The sequence below is a fragment of the Oryctolagus cuniculus genome, chromosome 20 (assembly GCF_051225735.1).
Source record: "Oryctolagus cuniculus isolate XC-2025 breed Fujian yellow rabbit chromosome 20, ASM5122573v1, whole genome shotgun sequence".
NCBI classification, from domain to species: domain Eukaryota; kingdom Metazoa; phylum Chordata; class Mammalia; order Lagomorpha; family Leporidae; genus Oryctolagus; species Oryctolagus cuniculus.
The window spans coordinates 44,266,112-44,293,157 of record NC_142886.1 but is presented as its reverse complement, the minus strand read 5'-3'; the positions used below and the strand labels follow the sequence as shown (position 1 = coordinate 44,293,157).

The 27,046-nt window shown below is 56.8% G+C and overlaps 1 protein-coding gene across 10 annotated transcripts in view; it reads left to right on the top strand.

The window, feature by feature from the left end:
* Positions 1 to 10,809, top strand: part of DICER1 (dicer 1, ribonuclease III) — a 74,425-nt gene extending 63,616 nt beyond the window's left edge. For all 10 annotated transcript variants that reach the window (XM_089322468.1, XM_089322469.1, XM_089322467.1 and 7 more), the window contains 5 exons: positions 392 to 1,301; positions 3,745 to 4,013; positions 6,149 to 6,311; positions 6,400 to 6,475; positions 6,818 to 10,809. In XM_089322468.1, the coding sequence (XP_089178594.1) occupies positions 392 to 1,301; positions 3,745 to 4,013; positions 6,149 to 6,311; positions 6,400 to 6,475; positions 6,818 to 6,995 (1,596 nt within the window). In that variant the 3' untranslated portion in view covers positions 6,996 to 10,809. The remainder of the gene's footprint in view (positions 1 to 391; positions 1,302 to 3,744; positions 4,014 to 6,148; positions 6,312 to 6,399; positions 6,476 to 6,817) is intronic.
* The last annotated feature ends 16,237 nt before the right edge of the window (positions 10,810 to 27,046 follow it).

Here is a 27,046-nt window from a genome sequence, read left to right as displayed (position 1 = left end):
AATCTTGCAGAGACAGAGACGCATTGGAACCGCATGGGAGTGCTTGCACTGTGCATCCTGCCGGGGGCGACTGCCTCGGGCACGTTTTGTGCTGGGACATAGAGTTTTAACTTTATTTCCATGTTCAGAACCCTTAACTTAAAGCTTCGTTCTGGATAAAGGTCATTTTATAACTTAGAAAACGAGCATTCAAAGAACTTGTTTTACTTTGTTTATATGATTAAATAACTTATTTTATGTTAATTGAAAACAAATGGCCGTGATTTTAAAGTTGCCTTTTAGTATTTGTGGTTGTCATTTGAAATTATCCATAACCCTTGCTTTTATTGAGTTTCAAACCCTTTTAAAAACAGCAGCTATGTCTCCCTCCTTCCCATTCCCCTCGTTTCAGACAAAAGACTGCGTGTTGGCTAATGGCAAACTGGACGAGGACTGCGAGGAGGAGGAGGAGGAGGAGGAGGAGGAAGAGGAGGAGGAGAACTTGGTGTGGAGGGCTCCGAAGGAGGACGCGGATTACGAGGACGATTTCCTGGAGTACGATCAGGAGCACATCAAGTTTATAGATAACATGCTGATGGGATCAGGAGCTTTTGTGAAGAAAATTTCTCTTTCTCCTTTTTCCACCGCTGACTCTGCGTACGAATGGAAAATGCCCAGGAAGCCCTCCTCAGGCAGCAGGCCGTTCTCCTCGGACTTCGAGGATTTTGACTACAGCTCTTGGGATGCCATGTGCTACCTGGATCCTAGCAAAGCTGTCGAAGAGGACGACTTTGTGGTGGGCTTCTGGAATCCGTCGGAAGAAAACTGTGGTGCTGACACGGGGAAGCAGTCCATTTCCTACGACTTGCACACCGAGCAGTGCATCGCCGACAAAAGCATCGCGGACTGCGTGGAAGCCCTGCTGGGCTGCTACTTAACCAGCTGTGGCGAGAGGGCGGCTCAGCTCTTCCTGTGCTCGCTGGGGCTGAAGGTGCTCCCGGTCATTAAAAGGGCCGACCGGGAGAAGGCCACGGGCCCCGCTCGGGAGAACCTCAACAGCCAACACAGGCAGCTGCCCGGGAGCGGCGCCACAGCCGCAGGAGCCAGCTCCCGGGGCCCCTCGGCGTCGAGAGACCTGGAGTACGGCTGTCTGAAGATCCCGCCGAGATGCATGTTTGACCATCCAGATGCAGATAAAACGCTGACTCACCTTATATCGGGTTTCGAGAATTTCGAAAAGAAAATCAACTACAGATTCCAGAATAAGGCTTACCTGCTGCAGGCTTTTACACACGCCTCCTACCACTACAACACCATCACTGGTAAGGAGCCGCAGGGCCGCCCGGGGCCCCTGAGAGCGCAGGGTTTAGCCCTGGTAGAGAAGGGTCTGTGCGCAGTCGTGGTGCGTGGTGGGCACGGTGTGGGAGGCAGCAGGAGATGGAACACTCTGTCTGTCTCGTCTCCGGGGAGCCAGCGTTGTTCCCGACCCTCCACTTGGAGCACGGTCGCCTCTCGTGCTGCGCTGGACATCGTTAGAGGGATTTGCGCCCGGAGCGTCGGGGTGCTCTTCCCGTGCTGATCGTATTCAGTGCTGCTTGTGGGGCTTGACTGACTTGTCGTCTGGGTGTATCTGCACATCCTCTGTTCTCCCTGGAGTCCTCACATCTAAAGATGGCTAGATTAAAGGGAGCTCGCCCAGGAACGCTTCGTCGCTCCCGGTCCGGCTGCTTTACCTTCCACTCCTCCCTGTGATCTGGTTTTCTTCCTCTTTTATTGAACAGCCTCCCAGTCCATTAGCGCAGGAGGGAGAGTGCGTTCTTAAAGCCAAAAGCTAAAGTTTATATTTTGTTTTCTGAATCACAGCCGTAAGTGCTTGAATCCGGAATACCAAAGCAAAGTGTCAAGTGTGTATAGTTTGTGTAATAAGATGTTCTGCAAAGTGCAAACCCAGAAAGTGAGAAGCCGGCTGTTTTCTGGCTGAGAAGGACTGATGGGACGGAATCTTGCTTTTCTTTCTGGAGAACAAATGATGCTGGGTCTCACTTCTCAGCTGTGCCTCTGAGCTCGCTGGGCACACAGGGCACCTGCCTCCCTCTGTCCTGAGCTCGCTGGGCACCAGGGCACCTGCCTCCCTCTGTCCTGAGCTCGCTGGGTACCAGGGCACCTCCCTCCCTCTGTCCTGAGCTCGCTGGGCACACAGGGCACCTGCCTCCCTCTATCCTGAGCTCGCTGGGCACACAGGGCACCTGCCTCCCTCTGTCCTGAGCTCGCTGGGCACCAGGGCACCTGCCTCCCTCTGTCCTGAGCTCGCTGGGTACCAGGGCACCTGCCTCCCTCTGTCCTGAGCTCGCTGGGCACACAGGGCACCTGCCTCCCTCTGTCCTGAGCTCGCTGGGTACCAGGGCACCTCCCTCCCTCTGTCCTGAGCTCGCTGGGTACCAGGGCACCTGCCTCCCTCTGTCCTGAGCTCGCTGGGCACACAGGGCACCTGCCTCCCACTGTCCTGAGCTCGCTGGGTACCAGGGCACCTGCCTCCCTCTGTCCTGAGCTCGCTGGGTACCAGGGCACCTCCCTCCCTCTGTCCTGAGCTCGCTGGGTACCAGGGCACCTCCTTCCCTCTGTCCTTAGCTCGCTGGGCACACAGGGCACCTGCCTCCCTCTGTCCTGAGCCCGCTGGGTGCACAGGGCACCTGCCTCCCTCTGTCCTGAGCTCGCTGGGTACCAGGGCACCTGCCTCCCTCTGTCCTGAGCTCGCTGGGTGCACAGGGCACCTGCCTCCCTCTGTCCTGAGCCCGCTGGGTGCACAGGGCACCTGCCTCCCTCTGTCCTGAGCTCGCTGGGCACACAGGGCACCTGCCTCCCTCTGTCCTGAGCTCGGTGGGTACCAGGGCACCTCCCTCCCTCTGTCCTGAGCTCGCTGGGTACCAGGGCACCTGCCTCCCTCTGTCCTTGCCTCAGTTCCTCAACTGAATGCATTCTTTTCATCGCTGTGAGAAAACAGAGGAGTCGGTGAGCATTGCTCTTTGTCCACATTTTGACAGCCGACATCTGCTCACCCCCGCACTCTTGTCTCTCAGCCTCTTGGTTTGGGTCAAATTCAGCATTTCTTGTGCCAGTTGAGAAGGTCATCCTGTGCGATGCACATAAAGCGGGAGTGGCGTGGCCTGTCACCACTTGCGTGGAGAGGCGTGGTGTGTCACCACTTGCGTGGAGAGGCGTGTCACCACTTGCGTGGAGAGGCGTGGCGTGTCACCACTTGCGTGGAGAGGCGTGGCCTGTCACCACTTGCGTGGAGAGGCGTGGCGTGTCACCACTTGCGTGGAGTGGTGTGGCGTGTCACCACTTGCGTGGAGAGGCGTGGCGTGTCACCACTTGCGTGGAGAGGTGCTGTGTAGCAGAGCGGAGGGCGTGGGCAGCTCTGGCTCTGCTGCACTGGTGGCTGATGTGCGGTGGAGATGCCCCGCACCTGCCGGGCCTGCGCGGTGCTGCGGGAGCAGGGGTCAGTGAGAGGGCAGCTGCGAGTGGTCCTCCTTTTATTTTCTAATACTTAGCGACTGTTAGTCTTTTGGCCACTTGAGGTTTTATAATCCCACTTTACGTACGAGAAACATGCTTTGCATTGGCGTCTTCTCATTGAGGAATATATGTGAAAATGGTCCTGCGTCAGAATCTCACGCGTGGGCTCAGGGGTCAGACCCTTCTAGGCTGTGGCTGTGCCAAGGGTGGACTGGGGCCCTGCCTTTGACTCCTCTGGTCCTCTCTCAGATTGTTACCAGCGCTTGGAGTTCCTGGGTGACGCGATTCTGGACTACCTCATAACCAAGCACCTTTACGAGGACCCGCGGCAGCACTCCCCGGGGGTCCTCACCGACCTGCGCTCCGCGCTGGTCAACAACACCATCTTCGCGTCGCTGGCCGTAAAGTACGACTACCACAAGTACTTCAAAGCGGTGTCCCCCGAGCTCTTCCACGTCATCGATGACTTCGTGCAGTTCCAGCTGGAGAAGAATGAGATGCAGGGCATGGATTCGGAGGTGAGCGCTGTCTGAAAGCCTGTGGACTCGGTGTCGGCAGCACCGTGCCCTCCAGAGCCTGGCGCGGCGGGGCTGGCTGCCTGTGCCCTGTGCCCGGAGGGCTCCGTCCCAGCCTGCTGTGCGTCCTCTGGGGCGAGCGGTGAGTGAAGTGCGGCTTCCAGGGGCTTTTAACCCAGGCCCTGGGAGCGCTCGGCTGGAGAGGGCGCCGGGGTTTCCAGCTCCCTGCCGTGTCCCAGGCTGTCCTCGGGCTCCAGAGTGTCGCTCAACTCCCCACTCTGGCGGTGAAAGCCCAGTGTGGCTGAAATGGATCCGAAATATTGCTGATGTCTCAGGTGAGCATCACAGATACACATCCTGCTTCTCTTGAAATGGGAAATCTCATTTAAATACCAAACTTCTGGCTTTTTTAACCATTGGAATTTGGGAGGCTTCTGTCCTGAGGTCAGCCAGAGGTTCTTTGCTGATGGAGCGGATTCGGATGTTTCTGGACTGGCTGGGTATTGCTTCGTTGTTTCCAGCCTCTGATGCCCAGGGACGTTCGTCTCATAGCTCTGTCCCAGAGGGCACTGTCACTGCCGACTTGCTCGTTTCTCTGGATTTCTTGTTAGGCGTCCAGGAATTGGTTCTTAATACTGCTAGCCCCTTTAATTGTTTCTTAACTGTACCTTCCTAATTTTTTTAAGTTGTGCCGAGTCAGTGTTCGGGAGTAGTGAATTTCTTTGGCCTTCTGTGAGGAGCAGGAGGGTCTGGGTGTTTGAAGTGCAGCCGGTGCAAAGCGTGAAGGGCTGGCGGCAGCAGGGGCGTGGGCTCGGAGGGCGCCCACGTGCAGCGCCCGCGGCCTGCCGTTCGTCTGGTCTCCTGCTGTAGTAGTCGGAGGAGTCAGCCGAAGTCCACGGGCTCGCCGGCCAGTGAGGCGCCCTGACTCGGCTGGTTCTCTGCCGAATTCCCCTGCCTTTGTGTTCGCTGACACGTGTCCCGCGGGCAGCTCGCTAGCCCGCTGTGAGTCTTTGGGACGCCCCCGCCTCTCTGCGCGGCGCTCCGGGTCAGCTGTGGAGAGGCCTGGCCTCGGCGAGCTCTGCGGCTCCTCCTGCCGAGACCGCGGCCCCGGGAGCAAGTGTCTTGTTTGCCGGTAGTCAGCCTTGTAGACGCACTCCGTGACCTGAGCGCGGCTGAACGGCGCGTAGCCACGAGTCCTTTCTCCTTTTCTCCCTTTCTCGTTACTCCTTTCGCAGATAATTTGCATTTTTGAAAACTACAGATACAAATACAAAATCCAGGTTGCTCCATTGTGCTGCCTCAGGAGTGGCCAGTGATGTTTGAGGACACAGGCGTCTGCTGCCAGACGTCGCTGTGTTGAGTGCAGCGTGGAATTGTGTGATTCACAGACGGGACTGTAACTTCCTTCACTTAATGCATTGTGGGTGACTTTCCATGTAGTGACTGACATTTTTGATTTTCAGTGGCTGCAAGCTAGCCAACGCATGGCTGCTTTTTAAAAAGGTCCTTTACGGCTGGGTAGTGAAGTAGTTTTGGGTTAGAACTGTTAACAAGCATGGTTGTGAGAAACATGCTTATGTGTCTGGTTACCTTCTTAGGTGCATTCCTGGAAGTTGGATTGCTTCACATAAGATTTGGGGACTTTTAAAGGGCTTTTGATTGATTTGAGGACCTACTGTGTGTCACACATTCCATAACAGTGACCGTGTGTTAAGTGGTTTAATGAAAGGGAGCCTGTAGGAAAATATCTTCCAAATTCAATGTCTCTGCCCAGATTTTACATCCCAAGCACTCCGTGCCCAGCAGCACCGCGTCGGTCAGCGGCCGGGGCACGGCCGGCTGGAATGCGCTGTTCTGTGTATTCACGAGTGGATTTCAGGTTTCAGTGTGCACTGACTGACTGTGTCTAGCTCTGTGTTAAATGGTTTTTGTTTTAATTTATAAGTAACCTTTGGGGATTTTTCTTTTTTAGAGAGAACACTTGAGAAGAGCCGATGCGGCATAGCAGGCGGTCCATAGCTGATTGGCATGGTTACCTTTGGGGAGTAATGACAGTCAGACCCGAGGAACGCAGCTCAGCCGTGTGGCCACCTGGAAACGTGACTTTTGATTACAAGTCACTTTTCTCTCTGTAACAGCTTAGGAGATCTGAGGAGGATGAAGAGAAAGAGGAGGACATTGAAGTCCCGAAGGCCATGGGGGATATATTTGAGTCGCTGGCCGGGGCCATTTACATGGACAGTGGGATGTCGCTGGAGGTGGTGTGGCAGGTGTACTACCCGATGATGCGGCCTCTCATAGGTACGGCTTCTCTTTCCCCGAGGGGCAGGCTCGGCGCTGACACCACCTCCAGGGTGTCACTCACGTTATTCTTGGGTTCTGATTACAGAAAAGTTTTCTGCAAATGTGCCCCGTTCGCCTGTGCGAGAATTGCTTGAAATGGAACCGGAAACTGCCAAATTTAGGTAAGAATAAAAAGGAGAGAGAGAAATGTGCATGGAAAAAAGCTACCTGACAAGGAGGGAGAACTTCTCAAAAACACCATAAACTAATGCTTTGTTCTGGGGCTCGCTGTCGCGCAGTTTCCGCGCGCAGGGTGCTGGGCTGCTCCTGGCGTGTGATTTGATGGAGCGATGCTGAATGGCAGCTGCACTGGTGGTGCGGCGGTGCGCGCCAGCCGTCCTGCCGACTCCTTGTGTCCTGGCAGCCTGCGCGTGACGCTCGGCCTAAGAGAGCTGCTCACCGCTGGCTGACAGCAGTAACAAATACTCGGACTTGTCGTTCAAGCGGTTTGGCTTTCTTTCCAGCCCGGCTGAGAGAACGTACGACGGGAAGGTCAGAGTGACCGTGGAAGTGGTGGGAAAAGGGAAGTTTAAAGGCGTGGGCCGCAGCTACAGGATCGCCAAGTCGGCCGCCGCGAGACGCGCCCTGCGAAGCCTCAAGGCCAATCAACCTCAGGTTCCCAACAGTGAAGCCCGTTTTTAAAATTCGAAACAAAAAAAAAATTTTTTAAAAATGGAGGGGGGAAATATTTAAATAGGGCGGTATTAAGTTGCTATCGAGTGGAATGAACTGAAGGCAGAATTCACAGTGTGTTTGATAACAGATAGATAACAGAATAAAACATTTAACAAATGTATAAAAACTTTGGAACTAATTGTAGTTTTAGTTTTTTGCGCAAACACAATCTTTTTTCCTCACTTCTGCTTTGTTTAAATCACAAGAGTGCTTTAAAGATGACATTTAGCAAGTGTTCGAGATGATTCCCGACTGTGTATCGTTTGTCTGTTCCTTGAGTTTAGTTCCTGTCGGCTTTGTGCAGCGCTCGAAGGCCCTGTTGCTCACTGCTGTGGCGTCCTCCAGGAGTGCCAGTCCCGCGTGGCTGCTGAGCCCCAAAGCACGGCGCGGTTTGGAGGGGAGCCCGTGAGCCAGGGTCGACTTCTCTGTCCACATTGCGGTGTCGTGGGAGGCCGCCGCCGCCGGTCACTGTGGCACTCCGCGGCAGGGGACTGGGCTGGCGTGTGGTCGGTCACACCTGTGGTTTCTGACGCCCCGTAGTCTTGCATTAAAATAAAACAGAAAGGTTCTTGCCTTAAAAGTAAAACCTTCATGGATATTATTCTTTAATTTCTGATCTTTTTGGAGCAAACTCTTTTACATTCCCTCGTCTTGTTCTGCGTTAGATGTTGAGTCTGTGTGACGCAACTTACCCTTGTAGGTGTGACTTACTACAGGCTTATCCTAGGATTTCTGTCATACGTGTACTGAAGATATTTTAAAAACCAGAATATGTAGTCTGTGGGTTTTCTTTTAACCTCACGATAAAGATGATCTCTGGCTCAACACCCAGTTTTACTGCGAGTCTCGCTAGGTAGTTCCACGGATGGAAATGTTTATGGCAAATAACTTTGCCCTGCAGGCTGTCGCGCTAACAAAACACTTTAGACATATCACACCCAAATATGCTGCAGATTTTATAGCGGATCGGTTATTTGTTTAAGGAAGTGAGACAGCACCTTCCCCCCGTCTTCTCACCCCGACTTCTGCCTGTGCCGCGCGGACGCTGCACGCCTCGCACCTCCCCGAGCCCGGCTGTCTGTGCCTGCAGAGCGTCGTGTCCGCGCTCGGCTGCCCCACGTTTGGTACATCTGTGATTTAGGTCGTTGAGTTAGGTCAGCTAGCTCATTGCTTCCATCTTTGGAAAGGAAAAAAACCCTGCATTTTTAGGCATTGGCCTAAGTTTCTTTAATTAGGATTGTAGGCACTCTTCACGGAAATACCTCAGTTCTTTTCTTTTGCATGCGTTTGCCCCGTTTGGTGCTATGTTTATGTATTATGCTTGAAATGTTAATTTTTTTTGCACTGTAACTATAATACCTCTTAATTTACCTTTTTTAAAAGCTGTGGGTCAGTCTTGCGCTCCCGCCAACATCCCAGTAGAGGTTTGCTGCAGTTTGCCTGTTAATTATGCTTGAAGTGTGAGAAAGTGGAGCGGAGCTGTCTCGCATGAGGATTTTCCATCCTGGCTCTGAAGGTGATGCTTCGTGTCCCGCCGCGTAGCGCGCTCCCGGCCCACGGAGAGGCGGGGGTGGTGCGCACAGCTCTGCTCGCAAGGGGGCCCTGGGCGGGGCCGGGGGGCTAGCTTCTCCACAGTTATTTGTTGTCTCTGCTCTTCAACTTAAACTGAAATGTAGATTATGACATGAGTTTTGTAGCAGATTAATTTAGGTGGCTCATGTTAAAATAACTCTGATTTGTAATCCTAGGTGTGTATTTGCCTTTTTGGAAAACCTTAATATAAGATCCTGGCAAGCTAAAACCAAGCAGTTCTTGAGTGATGTAGCTCTGACAGTGTACCAGTGACCTGTAAGGCTGGATGCGAGTTTTCTGAGGGAGATCGAGGGTAACTTCCGTCACTCCTCTCTGGACAACTTTTAAACTACCTGATGCCCGGAGCGAGGGCTTCGCACTGTTTCTGCTGCGTTGACCCCGGCAGGACAGGACTCTCGCCTCCTGGCACCCAAGTCATATTGTTTCACGGTTAAAATCCCCAGTAGGAGAAAAAAAGCCTCAATATATTTTGTAATCTTAAGAAGAGTATTTTTTGTTAATACTAAAAAGTTCAGACTTGGATATAATTAGGTCACACGTTCTCAGGGGTTCAAATTTCCTGCTACCATTCAAACTGTTTTTTCGACAGCAAACTTGATTTCATTTTCTTGTCAGAGAAAAATAGCTGAGTTGTACTGAGACTCGCGGTCTGAAGCTTGCTGTGGTCCCCGGGTGACTGAGTTAGGAAATCGAGCCTGAGTCAGGCGGGCGAGGGCGTGGACGCTCCTGCGCTTCTGTGCTGCAGTTGCGGCCCTGGGTCCCCGCTCCAGCTCTGCGGCGCTTTGCCTCTGTCAGTCAAGAGTCGCTCCCTGTGACCTCGCCTCGCAGCCCTGTGCCGGCCAGGAGAGAGCCAGCAGGTGGCGTGGGACGGGCTCCGCGCGTCCTCCCCGGCGCGGACAGAACCCGCTTCCCGCAGACCCGAGGGCGCTGCGGCCCGGGCGGCTTTCCCCGCAGTTCCGTTCATGTCGCGCACATAAGCATTGCACTTGGTACCAGGCTTTACCTCATTGCAAGGAAAAAACGCTCAACCGAGAGGAGGAATTAGAGTTTGGCCTTGCTGCTGTTTGATTTCCCGGATTTGAGAAAGATGATTATAATGCCTGCGATGTGTCGTGTACTTGCACAACTTAATAGGTCATTTTTGTCTGTGGCATTTTTACTGTTTGTGAAAGTGTAGCAATGACTTGTTAACTCCTAATTGTGTTTCTTAAAAATGTTTGTTGTATTTCTTTCCTTTCTCCTTTTACATTATGTGAAGTGATTGCGTTTAGAACAACCTCTAACACTCCTGTAATTATCCTTTACAATACTGGCATTCTACTTCCTCAGCAGGGCTTGCCCTCAGAGAGCCAGAGGCTTGGTTTGGTTCCGTGGGCTCCGCAGTAAGCAGAGTCATCCCCCCAGCAGTCCGGTGGCGGCTGGCGAACCCCGAGAGTAAGCCCCCGCTGAGGCCCGGCTGATTTAAAGCTTGCTCGCTGGCTCTGCAGCGGCAGCGGGTGCGCTCCCGGGCAGCGAAGCCAGCAGACGGAGGCCCTCGTGTCTTTGTCTGACTGCGTCTGGAGCCCCGGCCGTGTCCTCCGCGGCCCGCGGGAGAGAACCGGGCCGTGCTTATTACCTGTGTGGTTATTCTAATTACATTGAAATAGGTATATTTTTCCAACCACTGATTACTTTCCAGGAATTTAATTATTTCCAAATGAATTTCTTTATTTTATATTGTACATGGAAAGTTTTAAAGATATGTTTAAGACCAAGAATATTAAAATGATTTTAAAGGTTGTTGGAGACACCAGTAGCAATATGTAGGGAATATGCGTTGAGACCGTTGTATTTTCTACCAGCAGTGCAAAGCATCTTTCGAAACTAACTTGTACATAGGTTCTAATCGTTACCTGTTCTGTTGTTTAGTCGTTTTTATTTGGACCCCAACTGCAGACCATTGCAGTGTTGCAGGTGTGCTCAGAATTCACTGCAGCAGCAGACTGTAGGCGAACAGGAAGCAAGTCCTGGCTTCTCTGCTGTAAATAGAGTGGAGGAAAGTGACGAAAACCCAGTCTCACTAGCACATCACCGCGGCGGGGGGCGGCCGTCACGGCGGGCCGCGCCGGTGGGGCAGGGGCCCCTGCACTTGTCTGTTCTGGTAACAACTGTAGCCGAGTAAATCTCCAATAAAGTTATGATCTGTTCACTCCGGTGTCGTCCCCTCTGTTTGCTTCAAGCTGGGGCTCGGCTCAGAGGGGCCACGGGGCAGCCCTGAGTCCCTGGCAGGTCGTGGGAAAACGCGGAGCTGCGAGGAGAACGTCTGGTTCTGCCTCGTGTCCTCCTGTGAGCGGAGTTGGAAGGTAACAGCTGTCGTGTTCAAGACGGAAAGAATCCTGGTGCCTTTTCCTGGAATTCCGTCTCTGGGACTGCGGGGCTCCAGGAGCAGGATCCTCTGTGACCGCTGACTCCTTCCTCGCGTAAACGTGATTGCTGTGAAGTGAGCGGCCCCCGGGTTCAGCTTCCAGTGCTGCCGAGAGAGTCCCGTGCTCTCCCGCTCGGCCCAGCACGGCACAGCAGGAGTCGCTGGCCTGCAGGAGAGGAGAGGGCGGTAAGCAGGGCCTTCTTAGGAGAAGTTTTGCTTTTCCTTTGAAAGTTCAAATTAATCCCTCCCCTCCCCTCCCTCTGCGCGGTACAGGAAAGGAGGGAGAGCCTAGGGATTTAAGCCCCGAGGAATGTGGGTGGGTGCCTGCTGCCCACTGCGTGCGTTGGTGTTGCCGCCCAGGGTGTGCGCAGCGGCTGGGGCCACGCTCGGGGCCAGAGCTCCTTCCTGCACCGTGCCAGCTGAGCAGCCGCTCCCAGGCTCACGGTAAGGAATGCAGCTAGGCAGGCGTGCGGCTGCAGGTCAGGATGTGTGTGGGGAGAACCCGGTGGTGGTGCGGGGATCTGTGCGTGCAGGTCCAGTTGTGGGTGGAAGCCCCGCCTTGCAGACACCGGTGGGCCGGAGGATGCTCGCATGCGCTGACCTGTCTGCGAGGCGGGGCGAGAATGGCCGTGTCTCCTGGGGGCAAAATCCACAAGGAAAGGTGCCAGTTTAACAGTGTTAATGACCCTGCAAACATCCATGGTGTGGTACGGCCTTCCAGCCCCAGGAGTTTTTCCTAATCCCAACCCAAAATTATACCCTCCGAACAGTAAAGCCCCCCCGCCCCCGTCCGAGTCCCTGTTGACCGCGTTGTCCTTTCTGGCCAGATGGAGTGAACCCTTGTTTGGGACCTCTTGCAGGTGGCACCACGTAGTGTGTGCCTCTCTGCGTCTGGCTTGTTTTACTCGGCGCCTTCAGGGCCCCTGCCGGTCGCTGTGTGCGGCCGAGCTGGCTTGAGGCTGGCTGATGGTGCGGCCACCACAGCTCGCTGATCTGCTCATCCCCGCCCGTACGTGTGGGTGACGCGGGCCTCCAGCTCTGTCGCGGCACCGCTGTCCAGTCTACATGCCCAGAACTGGACGTGCTGGGTTGTGTGGCGACCGCGTCACTTTCCACAGTGACTGCACGGGTCTCAGGTTTCCTGCGGCAGTGCACGGGGCTTCCGGTGTCTTCACAACACCGCCCCGCCGGCGCGGTTGGTAGTAGCCATCCCCATGGTCCTTCCCTTGTGTCCTGTGTCCTGTCGGCCGGTCGGCCTCCTCGACATAACCCAGTCCCCTTTCCACTGCCACCACCCTGAGGGACACCACGTGGCCTCTGCTGCCCGTCACCACCCCGGCTGGCCCTGCTGCTGCTTCTCTGACCCTCAGAGGGGACAGCCCTCCCTGTCACCACCCTACCTTGCTGTCCCTCGGACCGTGCCGGTTGTTGAAATCCGTACATAACTTCTTCAGAACCTGTGTTTCCTGTGAACTTCTGAAGGCGTCCCCACACGCATGGATTTAATTTTTTCTACATCGAAATAAGCTTGTAATTGAGTTTTGCAGGAGCTGTTTGAAGCTCCCTGGTTTGGGCAGCGTTTGTTTAGCCAGCTGTCGCTTTGTTGGGACATTCACGTTGTGTTCCCGGGTGGGGGTGGGGGCACCCTGGTTTGCTAGGCTGCTCCCCGTCAGAGCTCCGTTTTGCTCGCAGCTGACCTGTTGCGGAGGTGAGGGCCCTGGCCTCACGCACTTCCTCGTGTGCGTGGAAGGGCGCTCACGTGGGCTGCCCCTCCTGAAGCCCCCAGTGCTCCAGAAGCCAGCTTTTCTGGAACTTACTTGACAGCAAAACCTGGCGTGTTCGTAACACCTGTGCCATTTAATGTCTGCTGCGGGCCCTGCTGGCTGCTGCGGGCGTCCCACGGTCTGCAGGATGTGTACAGAGTTGCTACACACACACACACGGGCCTCAGGAATTTCAGGTAAGGACGGTGGACCTGTCATAAGCTTTTCTGGATACGTAAGGGTGCCCGGCGCGCACCAAGCGTGATACCCTTTATGCCGCCTACTGGTTGATGGGTTATGGAGGGGTGTGCACCAGAGGTTCAGACTGAGCCACCTGAGCGAGCAGCCAGGTGGTGCTGGGGTCAGGTGGGGGTGTGCGTAGAACGTGGGGTGCAGTGCTGGACGCGGCCAAGCCCGTGGCTGCCGCAGCCCTCCTCTTGGAGCTGGGCGGGATGAGGCCAGGAGGAGCCGAGGGAGTGCTTGGCCGTGACCCCGCGTCCACCTGCCGTGGAAGCACTTCGCAGCATCCTACGGGCACACTCTGGGGCCTGGGCGAGTGAAGGTGGGGTTAGAACACGCGTGCAGAGGCGTGGAGAAATGTAAATAAAGTTTGTATTCTGTGCTATGCAGAAAATGCAGCTGTAGCCCACACGGGCAGGCCTGGCAGGACGCATTTCTTTGTTTTCTGTGAAACCCTAGCAACTGCGTCTCAGAGGAGGAAGCGATTCTGCAGTCCCCCCTCCGCTGGAGGAGAGGCGGAGCTGGGAGCCCTGCTCTGTTACCCAGCGGGAGAGGGACACAGCCCGGCCAGCCCGGTGAGGTGCGCCCCTGGGAGCCCTCCCGACCAGACCCAGCAGAACGCAGGCAACGCCTGCAGCCTCGCACTGCTCCTCCTGTCCTTGGAGGCCGTCAGTTTTGCAGAGAAAAGGAACCCTCCTTGGCGGCAGGTGGTTACCGTAGGGGTCGCGGGGACAGGACTGCCAGGAGTCATCGTGGTCTTCCACTCAGTATGCCGGGGCTTCAGGTCAGCACGTGTGTGTGTGCACACATGCACACGCACACACACGCATGCACACACACACACGCACGTACACGCATGCACACATGCACACGCACGCACATGTGCATGATGGAGGGGTGTCCCCTGGTCTTGGTAACTGCCTCCCAGTGCCCCTTGGTTGGGGGCTGGGGGGCAGTAGTTGGTGTGTGTGGATCTGAGAAACTAATGAGAAAGTTACCAGGCAGTGAAGCAGTGCTGTTTGTAGCTTGAAAAAATTTTTTCTAGCGTTTTGAGGAACTAATTGGAGACACAGAAAACTCCCATGCATTGCCTTATTCCCCCAAAGCCCTCAGCGAGCAGAGCTGGGCCAGGAGAAGCCGGAAGCTGGACCTCACTCCTGCTCTTCCCACGTGGGTGGTGGGGACCGAACGTCTCAGGCCAGCACCTGCTGCAGGTACACAGAGCTGGGGGCGGAGTCCCGACTTGACCCCAGGCCCCCTGTGTGGGACGTGGCACCCTGCCAGATGGATGCCCGCCCCTGTGAGCTGTCAGTAGCACGGAGCAGTGCCTGTTTCCCTGGAGGCTTTTGAACGATGAGGCTCTGCACCTCACCCCCGCCCGCCCCGTGCCCGAGACGTGAGATCCCAGGGGTCTGGATGGACGCCATGCAGCAACGCGGGGGTCCTGGTCAGCGCCCTCTAGGCAGCCACGGGTTAAACGATCACAGAGGATTCCTGGCAGGACTTCCAGGGTCTTTGGCTGGAGCACGTGCAGATGGGCGGGCACACGGGCCTTCCAGCAGCTCTTGGACGTGGGGTCCTGAGCTCCGCACCTCAGGCCGGGCCCTGGCAAGGATGTCTCGGCAGCTGGTGAGCCCAGTCTCCGTGGTGCTGGGAGCCCCTTCTGACCATGTTTGCCAACCAGTGGACTCCCCACGGTGGGTGGAAGGGAAGGGTCACTGGCGCCCGGCTGGTGGGGCTGAGTCTAGGCCCTGTGGTCCTGGCTAAACTTGGCTCACAACCAGCAGTCCCGGAGTGGGCCCCACCCCCCAAAGTGGGTGTTCCATGCTCAGCCTGGGACTGCACGATTTGTGAGGTTCACTTCCCTCACAGGGTGGGCACTGCCCCCATCCCTACCCCAGCAGTCCCAGCTCTGCAGCCTCCAGGGCGGCCTCACCGTGTGCACCGACCCGGCCTGATTCGCCACTCACCCAGCGCCCCCATCCCACCACAGCCCCCAGGGCGTCCCCTCACCGGGCCACCAGGCTGATCGCACTCCAGGCCTGAGTAGGTCCTCAGGGACCCCTTCCCAATACCTCCCGCCCTCTCGTCCCCTGAGCCCAAGCAGGCCGGACCCCCGTCCCCCGTGCCACGTGCCTGCAGTCGGTATGAGCCTTGAGCGGCTCTTCCACCTGCGGCTGCGGCGCAGGCCCCTGGGCACACAAGTGCCGGGTGACCAGGGCCGCAGGGGTGGCGGGGGTGGCAGCGCCTGTAATGCGTTTTCAGAAGTGTTTAAGGGGCAGGCGTGTGGGGCAGGGGCTGTGCCGCTTAGGACGCCCGCATCCTGTCTCCAAGTGCGGGATCCAAGTCCCGGCTACCTGGGAGCTGCTTGAGACCCTGCCAGCCCGGTGAGAGACCCAGATGGGGTCCCAGCTCATAGGAGGCTGGCATTCGGGGAGGGAACCAGCAGATGGAAGATCTCTCGCTATTGGTCTCTGACCCTTGCCTTTGAAATAAAATGAAAATAAGTAAACAAACATTGTGGGAATAACAATACGGCACTCCCAGGAGGTGTGGTACTGCGGGGGGGGGGGGGGGGGGTGGAGGAAGGGGAGGGCCCAACGGAGCAGAGAGGGCAGCGTCCAGTGCGCCTGGAGGTGGGGTTTGAACAAACACCGGACCTCGTAGCCGACCCTTCCCCTCTGTGCTCTGCCTACTAGGCAACTCGGCTCATCCTCCACTTAAATGTCCAGTAAGCACCTGCTGTGGGCAGGCGCTCCCCTGGTTCTGGGGCTAGGACAGGCCGCAGCCGATCAGCGGGTAGTTATTTTGCAGCAACAAAAGCCGGTGGTTTTAGAAGCAGCAGATCCTCGTTTCCCCTCGTCTTCCTTCCGCTGCCTAGCGGGACCTCTGGGGACTGGGGCGAGCCGGGCGCAGGGAGCCGACCAGGGTGGGTCACCTGACCATGGAGGAGGCAGGCAGCTTTGAACTTGGGCCTGTTAAATGGATGTAGCCCCCGAGAGAGCTTCCCATGCCAGGGGGCTCACCTGCGGACGGACCGCGGGACCCGAGTTGCTTCGATGGGCAAATGTGTTTGTGCTGGAACTTCTGGTGAGCCTCCAGGCCCGCGTGGGGCCGTGTTTGGTGCTGGGTGTGCCTGCTGCCTATTTTGGAATAAAGGGCTGAATCAGTCCTCCCAGCCAGAATTCCAGCCTGAGGTTGTGTTTATAAATAGCAAACCCCGACTTCCAGAAGGAAGCTCACAGAAGCCGCGTTTGTTGACAAAGGGGAGGAGCTGGCGACCAGCGCTCCGAGCATTTCTAGGCATCTGAAATGCTGAGTCCCAGACACGCCCCGGATAGTCTGATTTTAACCCCAGCTGGCGCCTGGGGCCGCCCCGGACTGCCCTCCCCTGCCAAGTCAGGGGCCTCAGGTGGTCCTTGACCGCTGCAGGGAGCCTGGACGGCCTAAGCTGTGAGTGCACAGTGCTGAGGTCTCCGTCGTGGCTGCTCTAGACTGCAGATTCCTGGAGGCCAGGGCTGTGCCGCTGCTCGTTGGCTGATGCTCTGTTACTTCGTTGATTCACAAATAGCAGTTCTGCATCCATGCGGGCCAGGAACCTTCTGGCGCTGTGGGGACTGTGGGATTCGGTCCACTAGACCCCTCTGTCACTCGCTGGGAAGTTGGCAGCCCAGGAGGGTGGGAGCGGGATGGAGAGCCGACCCTTGGCCAAGGAGACCCACTGCTGCGGTTCTGGGGGGCTGGGTGCTGTGGCAGCGTGGCCACGTGCAGATAGGAAAGACCGATGCTGTTCGTGGAGGCTTCCTGTAGCAAGCATCGCCCCTCCCCACCTCAAGGGAACAGATACCATTCCCACCCTGTGGATGCTTCATGGGCCCAGATGTTGAAGACGTCCCGGGAAATCATGCTCCCCTCCCTCACTCAGGGCTCCTATTACAGTGAGGATGATTGCGTGCACCCAAGCATCTCAGGGCGTTGTCCCCGCCCACAAGGACCGGAGACGGACAGAGGATTAAGGGAACATCTCAGAAGGGGTGAAAACTGAGCTGGGTTTTGAGGGATGAGTAGGAGTGCTCCCTATGGAGGGCCTCACTGTCGTGGTAGTGCCATGGCCATTCAATCTGGTTTCTCCAACAGCCTATATTATCCTTCAAACGATGCCTCTGGGAGCTCCCAGAAGGTCGGTACTGTTATTGCCTCGGTCACAAATCCCTGGGTATTTGTGAGCAGTCATCTGGAGTGTGGGGCCAGTGAGTCGTCCCTGTGAGCTCACAGCTTTACCCAGGGTTAGGGTATCTGCAGGGCTGGTGACATCCCCGTAGACGCTCAGGGACAGCCTGTGTTTTCCCGACCTGCACTTCCTTTTCCCTCCTGGAGCCTGGGTTCCTCCAAGCACGAATGAGGTTTACTCACATCAGCGAAGTCACAGGGAGTTGGGAACTCAGGGCTGAGACCTGGGCATCTGCCTTTGAAGACGTTTCCCAGGGGGGCGACTGCTGGAGGAGGAGGTCCCCAGCTGGGCTGTGCACTGCTGAGGTGGCCAGAGGGACCAGCCTCGCCTCCTAGCGTCAGCCTGAGCTTCCTGTTAACACCGTGGGCTCTGCCCAAACCACCGGTGCTGGGAAACCACAGGGTGTGGGGCGGTCACTGGCACAGCGGGATGCTCGCACCGGGATCGCAGCGCTGCATTCAAACCGGCCCCGCTGACAGTCCAGCTTCCGGCCAACGCACACCCTGAGAGGCAGCCGGCGGCACCCACGAGGGAGTGGGTGAAGTCCTGCGTGGAGCTCTGGGCTCAGCTGTTGCAGGCATTCGGGGAGAGAACTGGCAGATGCAACATCTATCTGTCTCTCCCCCTCTTTCAAATACAATGAAACTAAGTAAAAATGAAAAGGAAGGAAGCGGGTGGAGGAGAGTGAGAGAAACCCTGGGCCAGAGCCGTTAGGACGCTCGGCTATGCGGCCGTGGTTCCCAGGGGGCGCTCTCTCCGCCGTCTGGCTCTGGGTACCATTTCTGCACTCTGGCAAGCAGCCTCTGCCTTCCGTCCCAGCCCTGGCTCCCTGGCTTGACAGGTGAGTTAATCCCCGCATGTGGCAGCGGCAGCACTACAATGAGGGTTTTGATGACCTCGTTATGAAATACGCTGGGGCGCCCTGGGGAGGGGTCGGAGGTATTTGAGGTCCTTAGGGATCAAATGCGAGATATTACTAAAACGAGACTCCATTTAATAGGCGATAAATCTTGATAGTGTAAGTTTAATATAGTTTGATGGTTGTAAATCCACTGAATCCACCGTAGGAATTTGCTGTGTTGCATTTATGAAATATTTAGTCAGGTGTTTATAAAGGGGCGGCTTTCCTCATAAGGTCCTCATTTTTATGGGCTTAACAAGAAAATTTCATCTTGGCATCAAGGATGCTGCTGCACGGGGTCTTTGATAAAGAAAACACTGTAGTCTGTAAAATAAGGAAGCTCTCGCTAAGGCAAGAAGTCCAATGCAGAGGCAGGTTTGAGTAGAGATGTGTCCACGTTACATGCGTGTGCGTGCGTGAGGCTGTACGTAGGATAAGAAAATGCTATGACAAAAGCCTGAAAGTCGGCCTCGGGGGCAGGTGTTCGGCTCGGCGAGCCGCGCTGGCTGCCCCCTGTGACGCCGGCACCTCAGCTTGGAGCTCGGCTTCCCATCCAGCTCCCTGCAATGCGCCTGAGGAGGCACAGGAGGACGCCCGCGTGCTCGGGCCCCTGCACCCACATGGGAGACCGGGATGGCGTTCCAGGCTCCTGGCTTTGGCCTGGCCCAGCCCCAGCCACTGTGGCTGTGTGAGGAGTGAGTCAGTGGATGGAAGATCCAGCTCTGTCTCCCTCCCTCTCTTTCTCTCTCTCACTCTGCCTGTCAAGCGCTTTTTTAATGTTCCGATTGTATATATTCAGGCAGAGTACATGTGCGGCGGCCATGCGGGGGCCGTGCGGCTGTCTGTTCAGGTCGACTCGGAGAGCGGCCAGGGGACCCCGAGTTCATTACTGGCCGTGTGCATTCATTTCCTGCTGCCGTGTGACGAACCGAACAAATTGAATGGCTTAAAACACACGGTGATCCTCCAGCGCGGACCGTGGGGCGAGCGGCTGGCTCTGACCAGGCTGCGCTGCCGCTGTCCCCGGCTCAGCTCTCCCTGGACGGGAGCTCTCCCACATTCCTGTAGCTGGGGACCTGGGGCAGCTGGCTTGTCCCTGCTGCCGCAAGTTACTCCCTCCAGGAGTAGCTTTTAAAGCATCCCTCTGCTTAGGGCAGGCCCACCCACGCTGGCGCAAAGTCGACTGATTGGGGGCCTGAATTACACCTGGAAAACTCCTTCACCTTTGCCCTGTGGCTAATATTGCCACGGCTGTGGCAGCCCATAACATTTGCAGATCTCTCCCGCAGGCGCACGGTGCGGGGGGTGGGGCATCGTGCGAGGCGTGCGGACCGTGCAGCAGGAATCTTGGGCCGACCAGGACCTGCCTGCCACACCACGGATGTGAGCTGCGTCGCTGTGAGTGTGACTTCCGCTGGCCGTAGAAGGGGGACGGTGAGCAGTGTCAGCAGCTTCAAGGACACCATGTGCTGGGAATCTGGGAGTGAGCTGGGAAGCCCCTGGCACCAGTGCTATGTGCCCCAGGCTGGCAGGAAGGGCCTGGGTAAAGAATAAGGTGCAGGGGCCAGCACTGTGGCCTAACGGGTAAACCCGCTGCCTGCAGTGCCAGCATCCCATATGGCCACCAGTTCGAGTCCCAGCTGCTCCACTTCCCATCCAGCTCTCTGCTGTGGCCTGGGAAAGCAGTAGAAGATGGCCCAAGTCCTTGGGTCCCTGCACCTGTATGGGAGACCCAGAAGAAGCGCCTGGCTCCTGGCTCCTGACTCCTGGCTCCTGGCTTCGGATCGGCACAGCTCCAGCCATTGTGGCCAACTGGGGAGTGAACCAGTGGATGAAAGACCTCTCTCTCTCTCTCTCTCTCTCTCTCTCCCCTCCTCTCCTTCTCTCTCTGTGTAACTCTGACTTTCAAATCAATCAGTCAATCTTCAAAATAGAAAAAGAGAACAAGGTGTGTGAGCCGCTTTGCTTCTGGGGACCCCCAAACGCCGTCATCAGGGGCCTGGGTTTGAGTCCCAGTTCTGCTCCTGGTTTCAGGGTCCGGGCCAAGTCCTGGGTTTCCTGCCACCCACGAGGGAAACCTGGATTGAGTTCCTGGCCCAGCCCTGCTCTGGGTGTTGCCTACATCTGGGTAGTGACCCAGCAGTTGGGAGACCTCTGTTTCTCTCCTGTCTTTCTGACTGTCCAATAAATAAAATGCATTTAAAAATATGAATAAAAGGAATGAGATAAGGCGTTATTCCCAAGGCTGGGCTTGTGCCGTTGCATGGAGATGCCCCCGACCCCACCATGTGGACGTCAAAATGGAGACCACGTGGCCCAGTGTTTGCTCTGTGGTCAGAGCTGAGCCGACGGTCGTGAATTGCCTAGAGCCTGCTTTTCCCTCTCCGGCCCGGCCCGGGCGTCTTCATGGGGTTAGGCGTGGCTGCGTGGCCCGGTCAGTCCCTCCCACGCGTGCTTCAGGGCCGGTCGGCAGGGCGGTGATGGGCAGCGAGGGCCCCGCAGCGGACGTGGGCTGGACGTGGGCTGTCCCCTCCCCGCCTGCTCCGAGCTGCGCCCCCCCCCCCCCGCTCCCTGCGGATCCCTCTCCAATCCACAATTAATACAGAACCCGAGTGGAGACAGGGAAAGACAATTTTTTAAACAGATGCTGCGGTCACCGAGCGCTCTCGGTCAAGTGCTGGGAGCGCAGATCCCTGCTTCAGCCATTGTGAGCCGGGCGCCCGCTGCACGGGCGTAATTACAAACGCAGGGCGGCCGAGGGGAAATCCATCTTATTTAAAAGTGTTTCAGTGTCAGCAAACACATTGCGATGCCATTAAGAAAGTTTTTGTTCGGGACACGTTCGGCTTGAGGTTTTTAATTTGCTTGAAGTATTTTGCTAAAACAGAATTATGCTGGAGTTTATATAAAAGCAGAGAATGACATGAAGAGTTTTAACTTAAGCAGCAAAATATAGAGGCTAATCTTATTTAAAAGTAATATGTATGTCTTGATTGGGTGCCCAGATACGCTCAACTGGGACGTTTTAGTGGGCCGGGTCTAAGCTGTTAGCCTGAGTTACACTGAGAAGGTTTCCCGAGCTTACATTAGCAGACCTGGAATACTCTCGTGGCTGCATTTAATAAAGGAACGAAAGTCTTGAGTAAGGGGATATGATTTTTTATGACAGAAGGAATGCAAATAACTTTTAGTCTCATTGCCTTGACCGGAGTTGGTTTGATTTGATGGAGTTTAATAATGACTTATAACCTGTGCTGACAATGTGCAGGCCCGCACCACGTCAGTTAACTCATTTATTCTGCTTGCTGTAAAAACAAAGAGATGGCAAATAAATATATGGAAGGCTCATTGTTTGTCAAAGGGCCCAAGCCAAGAGTTTTCAGTGACCTTTTAAAATATGGTCCCAGGCTAGTACTAAAATGTCTGTCACTCAGCACACACACTCGCACGCTCTGGCCTTTTAACCCAAGCATCTTGTGTTTTTCTCTTTCAAATGGGCGTATGAATTTCCAATCAGCGGCCGCGATTTAAGCGCCCGCATTGGAGGGTTACTGTAAATTGCACCCTGACAATTACAATACGCAGGGCTTCGGCGAGTTATTAATGGGCTCGCCTACTGATGGCCTTTCAGCGCAACCTCAGACCTGCCCAGGGCCGGCCTAATTGGAACCAGGGCTGCCTCCCCCCTGCCCCCCGCCCCAGCACGGGGCGGGCAATGGCGAGGGGCTCCCCGGGGCCCCGCCCCCCCCCCCCCCCCCGGCAGAGGAAGATATCAATTGATCACGGATGGCTCCTGTCCACCACGTCCGATCTCTAATTCGCCTCCTCCTTAATGACTTGTATTGGCTTAAGGAGCTCTGCGTTCTTTGACAGCAGCCAAGTTCCGCGGTTGACAAAGAGCAGCAGGTGACTTTAATTGAAGGCTTCTCCGGCCAGAGAGTTTCTGCAAGACAGAAGAACTGTTCGACAGACACAAAAGAGGCCTGTAAAAAAAAAAAAAAGGAAAAAGAAAAAGCAAGCGAATTTCCACAGCAGTGCTAGAAGCAGCCCAGGGCCAGACCTGGAGTTTAGCTACTTTGCGTTGGTTTCGTTTATGTTTTTGTCACCCCTTCAAGCGGTGGGATCAGGAGGGAGACCCCTCTCCCACCCACCCGCCCCCGCCCCTGGAAATCCTGCAGCCGTCTCCCCCCTCTCTTGGGTTTCAATATTTATCTTTAGTGATGAATTATGTCCAGGCATAAATTACGTTTGACACGTCTTGATGGTGGGGAAAAAAAAAAGATGAAATTTTTCACTGCCCGGAGAAACATTTTGCAGAGCGCAGCACGCTCGGGGCGCACCCTGGAGGACCGGAGCGCGCTGTTTAGTTTTGCCGGAATTGGACGGACGGCCTGTCTGGGCGTCGGAAGGGTTGGAGGATAATGATCAGTGAATGAATGAATGGGCGGGGGGAGTTGATGGCTGACAGGGTCGCCGACCTGGCGCCCAGGAGGGGGGAGAGCTGAGCCGGGCCCAGCCCGCAGGCTGCTTGGTGCGGGGACGGCTGGGTGGAGTGGGCAGGGGCAGGGAGTCAGCCAGGTGGCCAGGGGACTCTGATGGCTCCGAGCTGGGGCCCAGCAGGGCCTGGCTGCGCCTCCTTGGGCTGTCTCTGGGCAGTAGTCCCCCTTGATCCTGCACCCAGAACGCCACAGCCCACCCTGCCACCACTCTTGGGGCTTCACCGTCACCCACACGGTCCTCCCGTGCCGCCTCCTCCGTCCTGGTCACCCCCTCTGCCCTCGCTGCAGACAGAGCATTCCGACTCCAGATCACACCGCCTCCTCCATGCAGCCCTCACTAGGGACACCAGCCGGGGGCAGTTTGCAGGCCAGGGCCCATGCACAGGGGCCCTACAGCTCAAGGGGAGATAGTGGTGGGCTCCGCGGGGGGAGCGGGCGGTCCAGGCAGAGCTCAGACTTGGGCACTGACTGGGTACCAGCGCCGGATGCCATAGTGCTGGGAATGCCGCCGAGGAGGGGTGCTGCCGGGGGATCGGTGCAGTTGGCAATCTTGGGTCGGATCGGCTGGCTCCGTTATTTATGAACCGTGGGCAGCTGCCCCCTCACCCTGCCAAGAGCAATTCCGTCTGCTGCCGTGGCTTCAGCTCTCAGCCGTGCCCATGCAGCTCTCAAGGTAGCACCTCCTCTAGGAAGTCCTCCTGGTTTCCTCTTCTTGGCAGGACTGGCCATGCCCACGGGGCATCCACCACGTGTTGCCTGTCCCATTCTTCACATTCCTGGGAGCCCAGGGTGGGGACTGGGGGGCGGGCAGGTTCTGTGTCAGGTCCATTTCTGGATTGCCCAGGGAGGTCACAGTTTGTCGTCGAATGAACAAAAGTGCAGGCTGGAGACACTGACCCCAGAGACTCTTGATTGGCAGCTCCGTGAGCTGGGCGGGTGGGGGTCGCTTCTCAGAGGCAGGAGAGTGCACTCTGATGTCTCCCTGCGGCGGTCAGCACAGCCCGCAAGCTCCGTTAGACAGCCATCCTGATTAAGAAACAGAATGGGGGCTAGCTCTGTGGCTCACTTGGCTAATCCTCTGCCTGTGGCACCGGCATCCCATATGGGCGCCGGGTTCTAGTCCCGGTTGTTCCTCTTCCAGTCCAGCTCTCTGCTGTGGCCCGGGAGGGCAGTGGAGGATGGCCCAAGTGCTTGGGCCCTGCACCCGCATGGGAGACCAGGAGGAAGCACCTGGCTCCTGGCTTCGGATCGGCACAGCGCGCCGGCCGTAGAGGCCATCTTGGGGGTGAACCAACAGCAGGAAGACCTTTCTCACTGTCTCTCTCTCTTATTGTATAACTATCTGTATAAAAAAAAAAAAAAAAAAAAAAAGAAAAAGAAAAAGAAAAAAAGCAATCCTGGCTGCAGAGCCCGGAATGGGAGGATTTCTTGAATTTAAAAAAACTTATTTATTTTCATTTTATTTGAAAGGCAGAGAGACAGAGAGGTCATGTATCTGCTGGTTCACTCCCCAAACGCCCACAACAGCCAAGGCTGGGCCGGCTGAAGCCTGGAGCAGGGAGCTCCACCTGGGTCTCCTGTGTGGGTGGTGGAACTCAAGTCCCAGCGTGCGCAGGAGCAGGAAGGGGGATGGGGAGTGGAGCGGGGGCGTGCACCAGGCTCTCCTCTGATGTGGGACGAAGGGGTCTCAGATGGCTTGACTCTACGCCCAGTGGCCGCTCGGGGAGATTCTGGAAGGAGTGGGTGGATGACGGGTGTGTGGGTGCCTCCTGGGCCCGCGTTTCCAGCCTGCTCATCCCAAGCCCACCCAGTCCTTCTGCGGGCCCCACGCCGAGGGCGGCCACGGTTTCCCGGGCTGCTCCCCCTCTCTGGAAAGTTCAGGCTGCTTCCCCTTGTCTCTCCGCAGTGGCCCTCTCGCCATCCCTGCCCCTCCCCTGCCCGGGTCCTGCCCCTCCCTCCGGCCCATTCAGCCTCTCCCATCACCGTACCCAGCAGCTGCCAGGAGTTTTGCTCAAATCGTGCCCAGCTCCCCTCCCTCCAGGCCTCCACCCTGCCCCCTGCCTTGCTGGGGTCCTCAGCTGGGCACCGCGGCTCCCACCTGGCTCCATCCTTGCTCCGGGGGACACAGGCCTGGGCTCCACCTCTGTCCTCCGGGCCCTCTGGCCTCGGATGAGCTGCACACGGCCGAGCCCGTTCCCAGTGGCGCCGAGATGAGTGGCTGGCTGGGGAGAAGGCGTGGAGATTTCGGAGTCCGGCAGGGTGGGGCTGGAGTCTCGGTGGTATCCTTGGTGCCACTGGAACCTCGATCCAGGATCTAGGGTCCAACAGAGGTCTGGATGACCTTCGACCCCGCAGCTCTGGGCTTCGGCTTCCCTCTCCCCACAGAGCTGGCCTGGGAGCCTGGCGCGTGGGGAGCGTGCAGGCAGTGTGCCTTGCAGAAAAGCATGCTGCCCACTCCCCCGACCAGAGGGGAAGGGGCTCCGCTGCCCCCCTCCCCCGACCCGAGGGGAAGGGGCGCCGCTCTTGGCCCTGTCCCTGTCCCAGCTTATTTTGGGGCTTCCTCGGGAGCCGTGAACACTGGCGCTGCCCAGAGCGCCAGGCTGGGCTGGGAGTGGCCGGCAGCGGGGGCTCCGCCCCGATGGCATCACTGTCAGCCGTTTTCCTCCCAGGGCTCCGTGGCTGCGGGGAAGGCTGCCTAGGCCAGGCTGTCAGGTTCACTCCAGGCGTAACTCGGGCCAGGCTGGGTCACTCACCCTGGCGTCCCGGGAGCTTCTGACTCCTCCTAAAGACAAGCGGGGACGGACAGGTGTTTGCTGGCCCCGTGCAGCTGCCTTTCCGGGGTTCAGACTGCGGGGGGCTGGGAGCGTGGAGAGTGGGGGGAGGGCACACAGGGAGCGCACAGGTGGAGCAGGGGCTGGGCTGTTCGGGGTCAGGAGCTCACCCACCAAGGCACCAGCCTGGAGGGCTGCACTGGCATGTGACCGTCCCCGTGGACATCAGGGCTGGTGCCTCCCGAGCGAGCACGAGGCTGGCGATGCCTGGTGAGGGCCAGGGAGAGGTGTGCAGACAAAGCCGGGGCCTGTCGGGAAAGCCAGGGCTGAGCACTCTCCCTCGGCGGGGTGCACAGGTGCAGACGGGCCGTTAGTGGCTGCGAGAACGTGGACTGCGAGAGCTGGGCAGGGCCCGCACCTCTGCCAGCCACTGCCTTGCCGCCTCCCCCGGACCTTTTTCTGAAGCGGGAGCCTGGGGTGCAGGCAGGGGTTGTGCCCGACGCCCGGCTCCTGTGCACCTGTACACTTAGGCCGTGTGCCACCTGCTTCCTGCCCTGACTCCGTGTTTTGTTCCTTGATTCGCTTGTGCCCTGAGCACAGGGAAAAGTAAGGACAAGAGGGGATTTGAGAGCAGCAGCACATCACAGGAGGAGTAACTGGGAAGGAAGTGGAGGACAGAATAGCAGGTGGGCCTGGATGGGGGGAGGGGAGGAGTGGAGAGTGGGAGACCTGTGGGGGAGGGGAGGGAGGACCCTGTGGGAGGAATCCAGGGCCCCAAGACCTGGGGGTGTCCTAAGTCCAGTTTGGACTAATTTGCATAAACAGTGTATACAGACAGGCAAATGGTTGTTATGACGGTGACGCTGGTGACTACAATGGGACCAGGGTGATGATGTGGAGTATGACAGTGGTGATCGGGATGGCAATGAGGGTGGTGAGGATGGTGATGATGATGGTGGTGGTGGTGGTGGTGATGGTGATGGTGGTGATGGTGATGGTGGTGATGATGGTGGTGATGGTGATGGTGGTGGTGATGGTGATGGTGGTGGTGATGGTGAAGATGGTGGTGGTGATGGTGATGGTGATGATGGTGATGGTGGTGATGATGGTGGTGATAGTGATGGTGATGACGGTGGTGATGGTGGTGGTTATGGTGATGGTGGTGATGATGGTGATGGTGAAGATGGTGGTGGTGGTGATGATGATGGTGATGGTGATGGTGGTGGTGCTGATGATGGTGGTGATGGTGGTGATGGGGGTGGTGGTGGTGATGGTGGTGGTGATGGTGGTGATGGTGGTGATGATGATGGTGATGGTGGTGGTGCTGATGATGGTGATTATGATGGTGAAGATGGTGGTGGTGATGATGGTGGTGATGATGGTGATGGTGGTGGTGATGGTGATGGTGAAGATGGTGGTGATGGTGATGGTGGTGGTGATAGTGATGGCGATGGTGATGGTGGTGGTTATGGTGATGGTGATGGTAGTGATGATGGTGATGGTGAAGATGTTGGTGGTGAAGATGGTAGTGGTGGTGATGATGGTGGTGATGATGATGGTGGTGATGAGGTGGTGGTGGTGAAGATGGTGGTGGTGGGGATGGTGATGGTGATGGT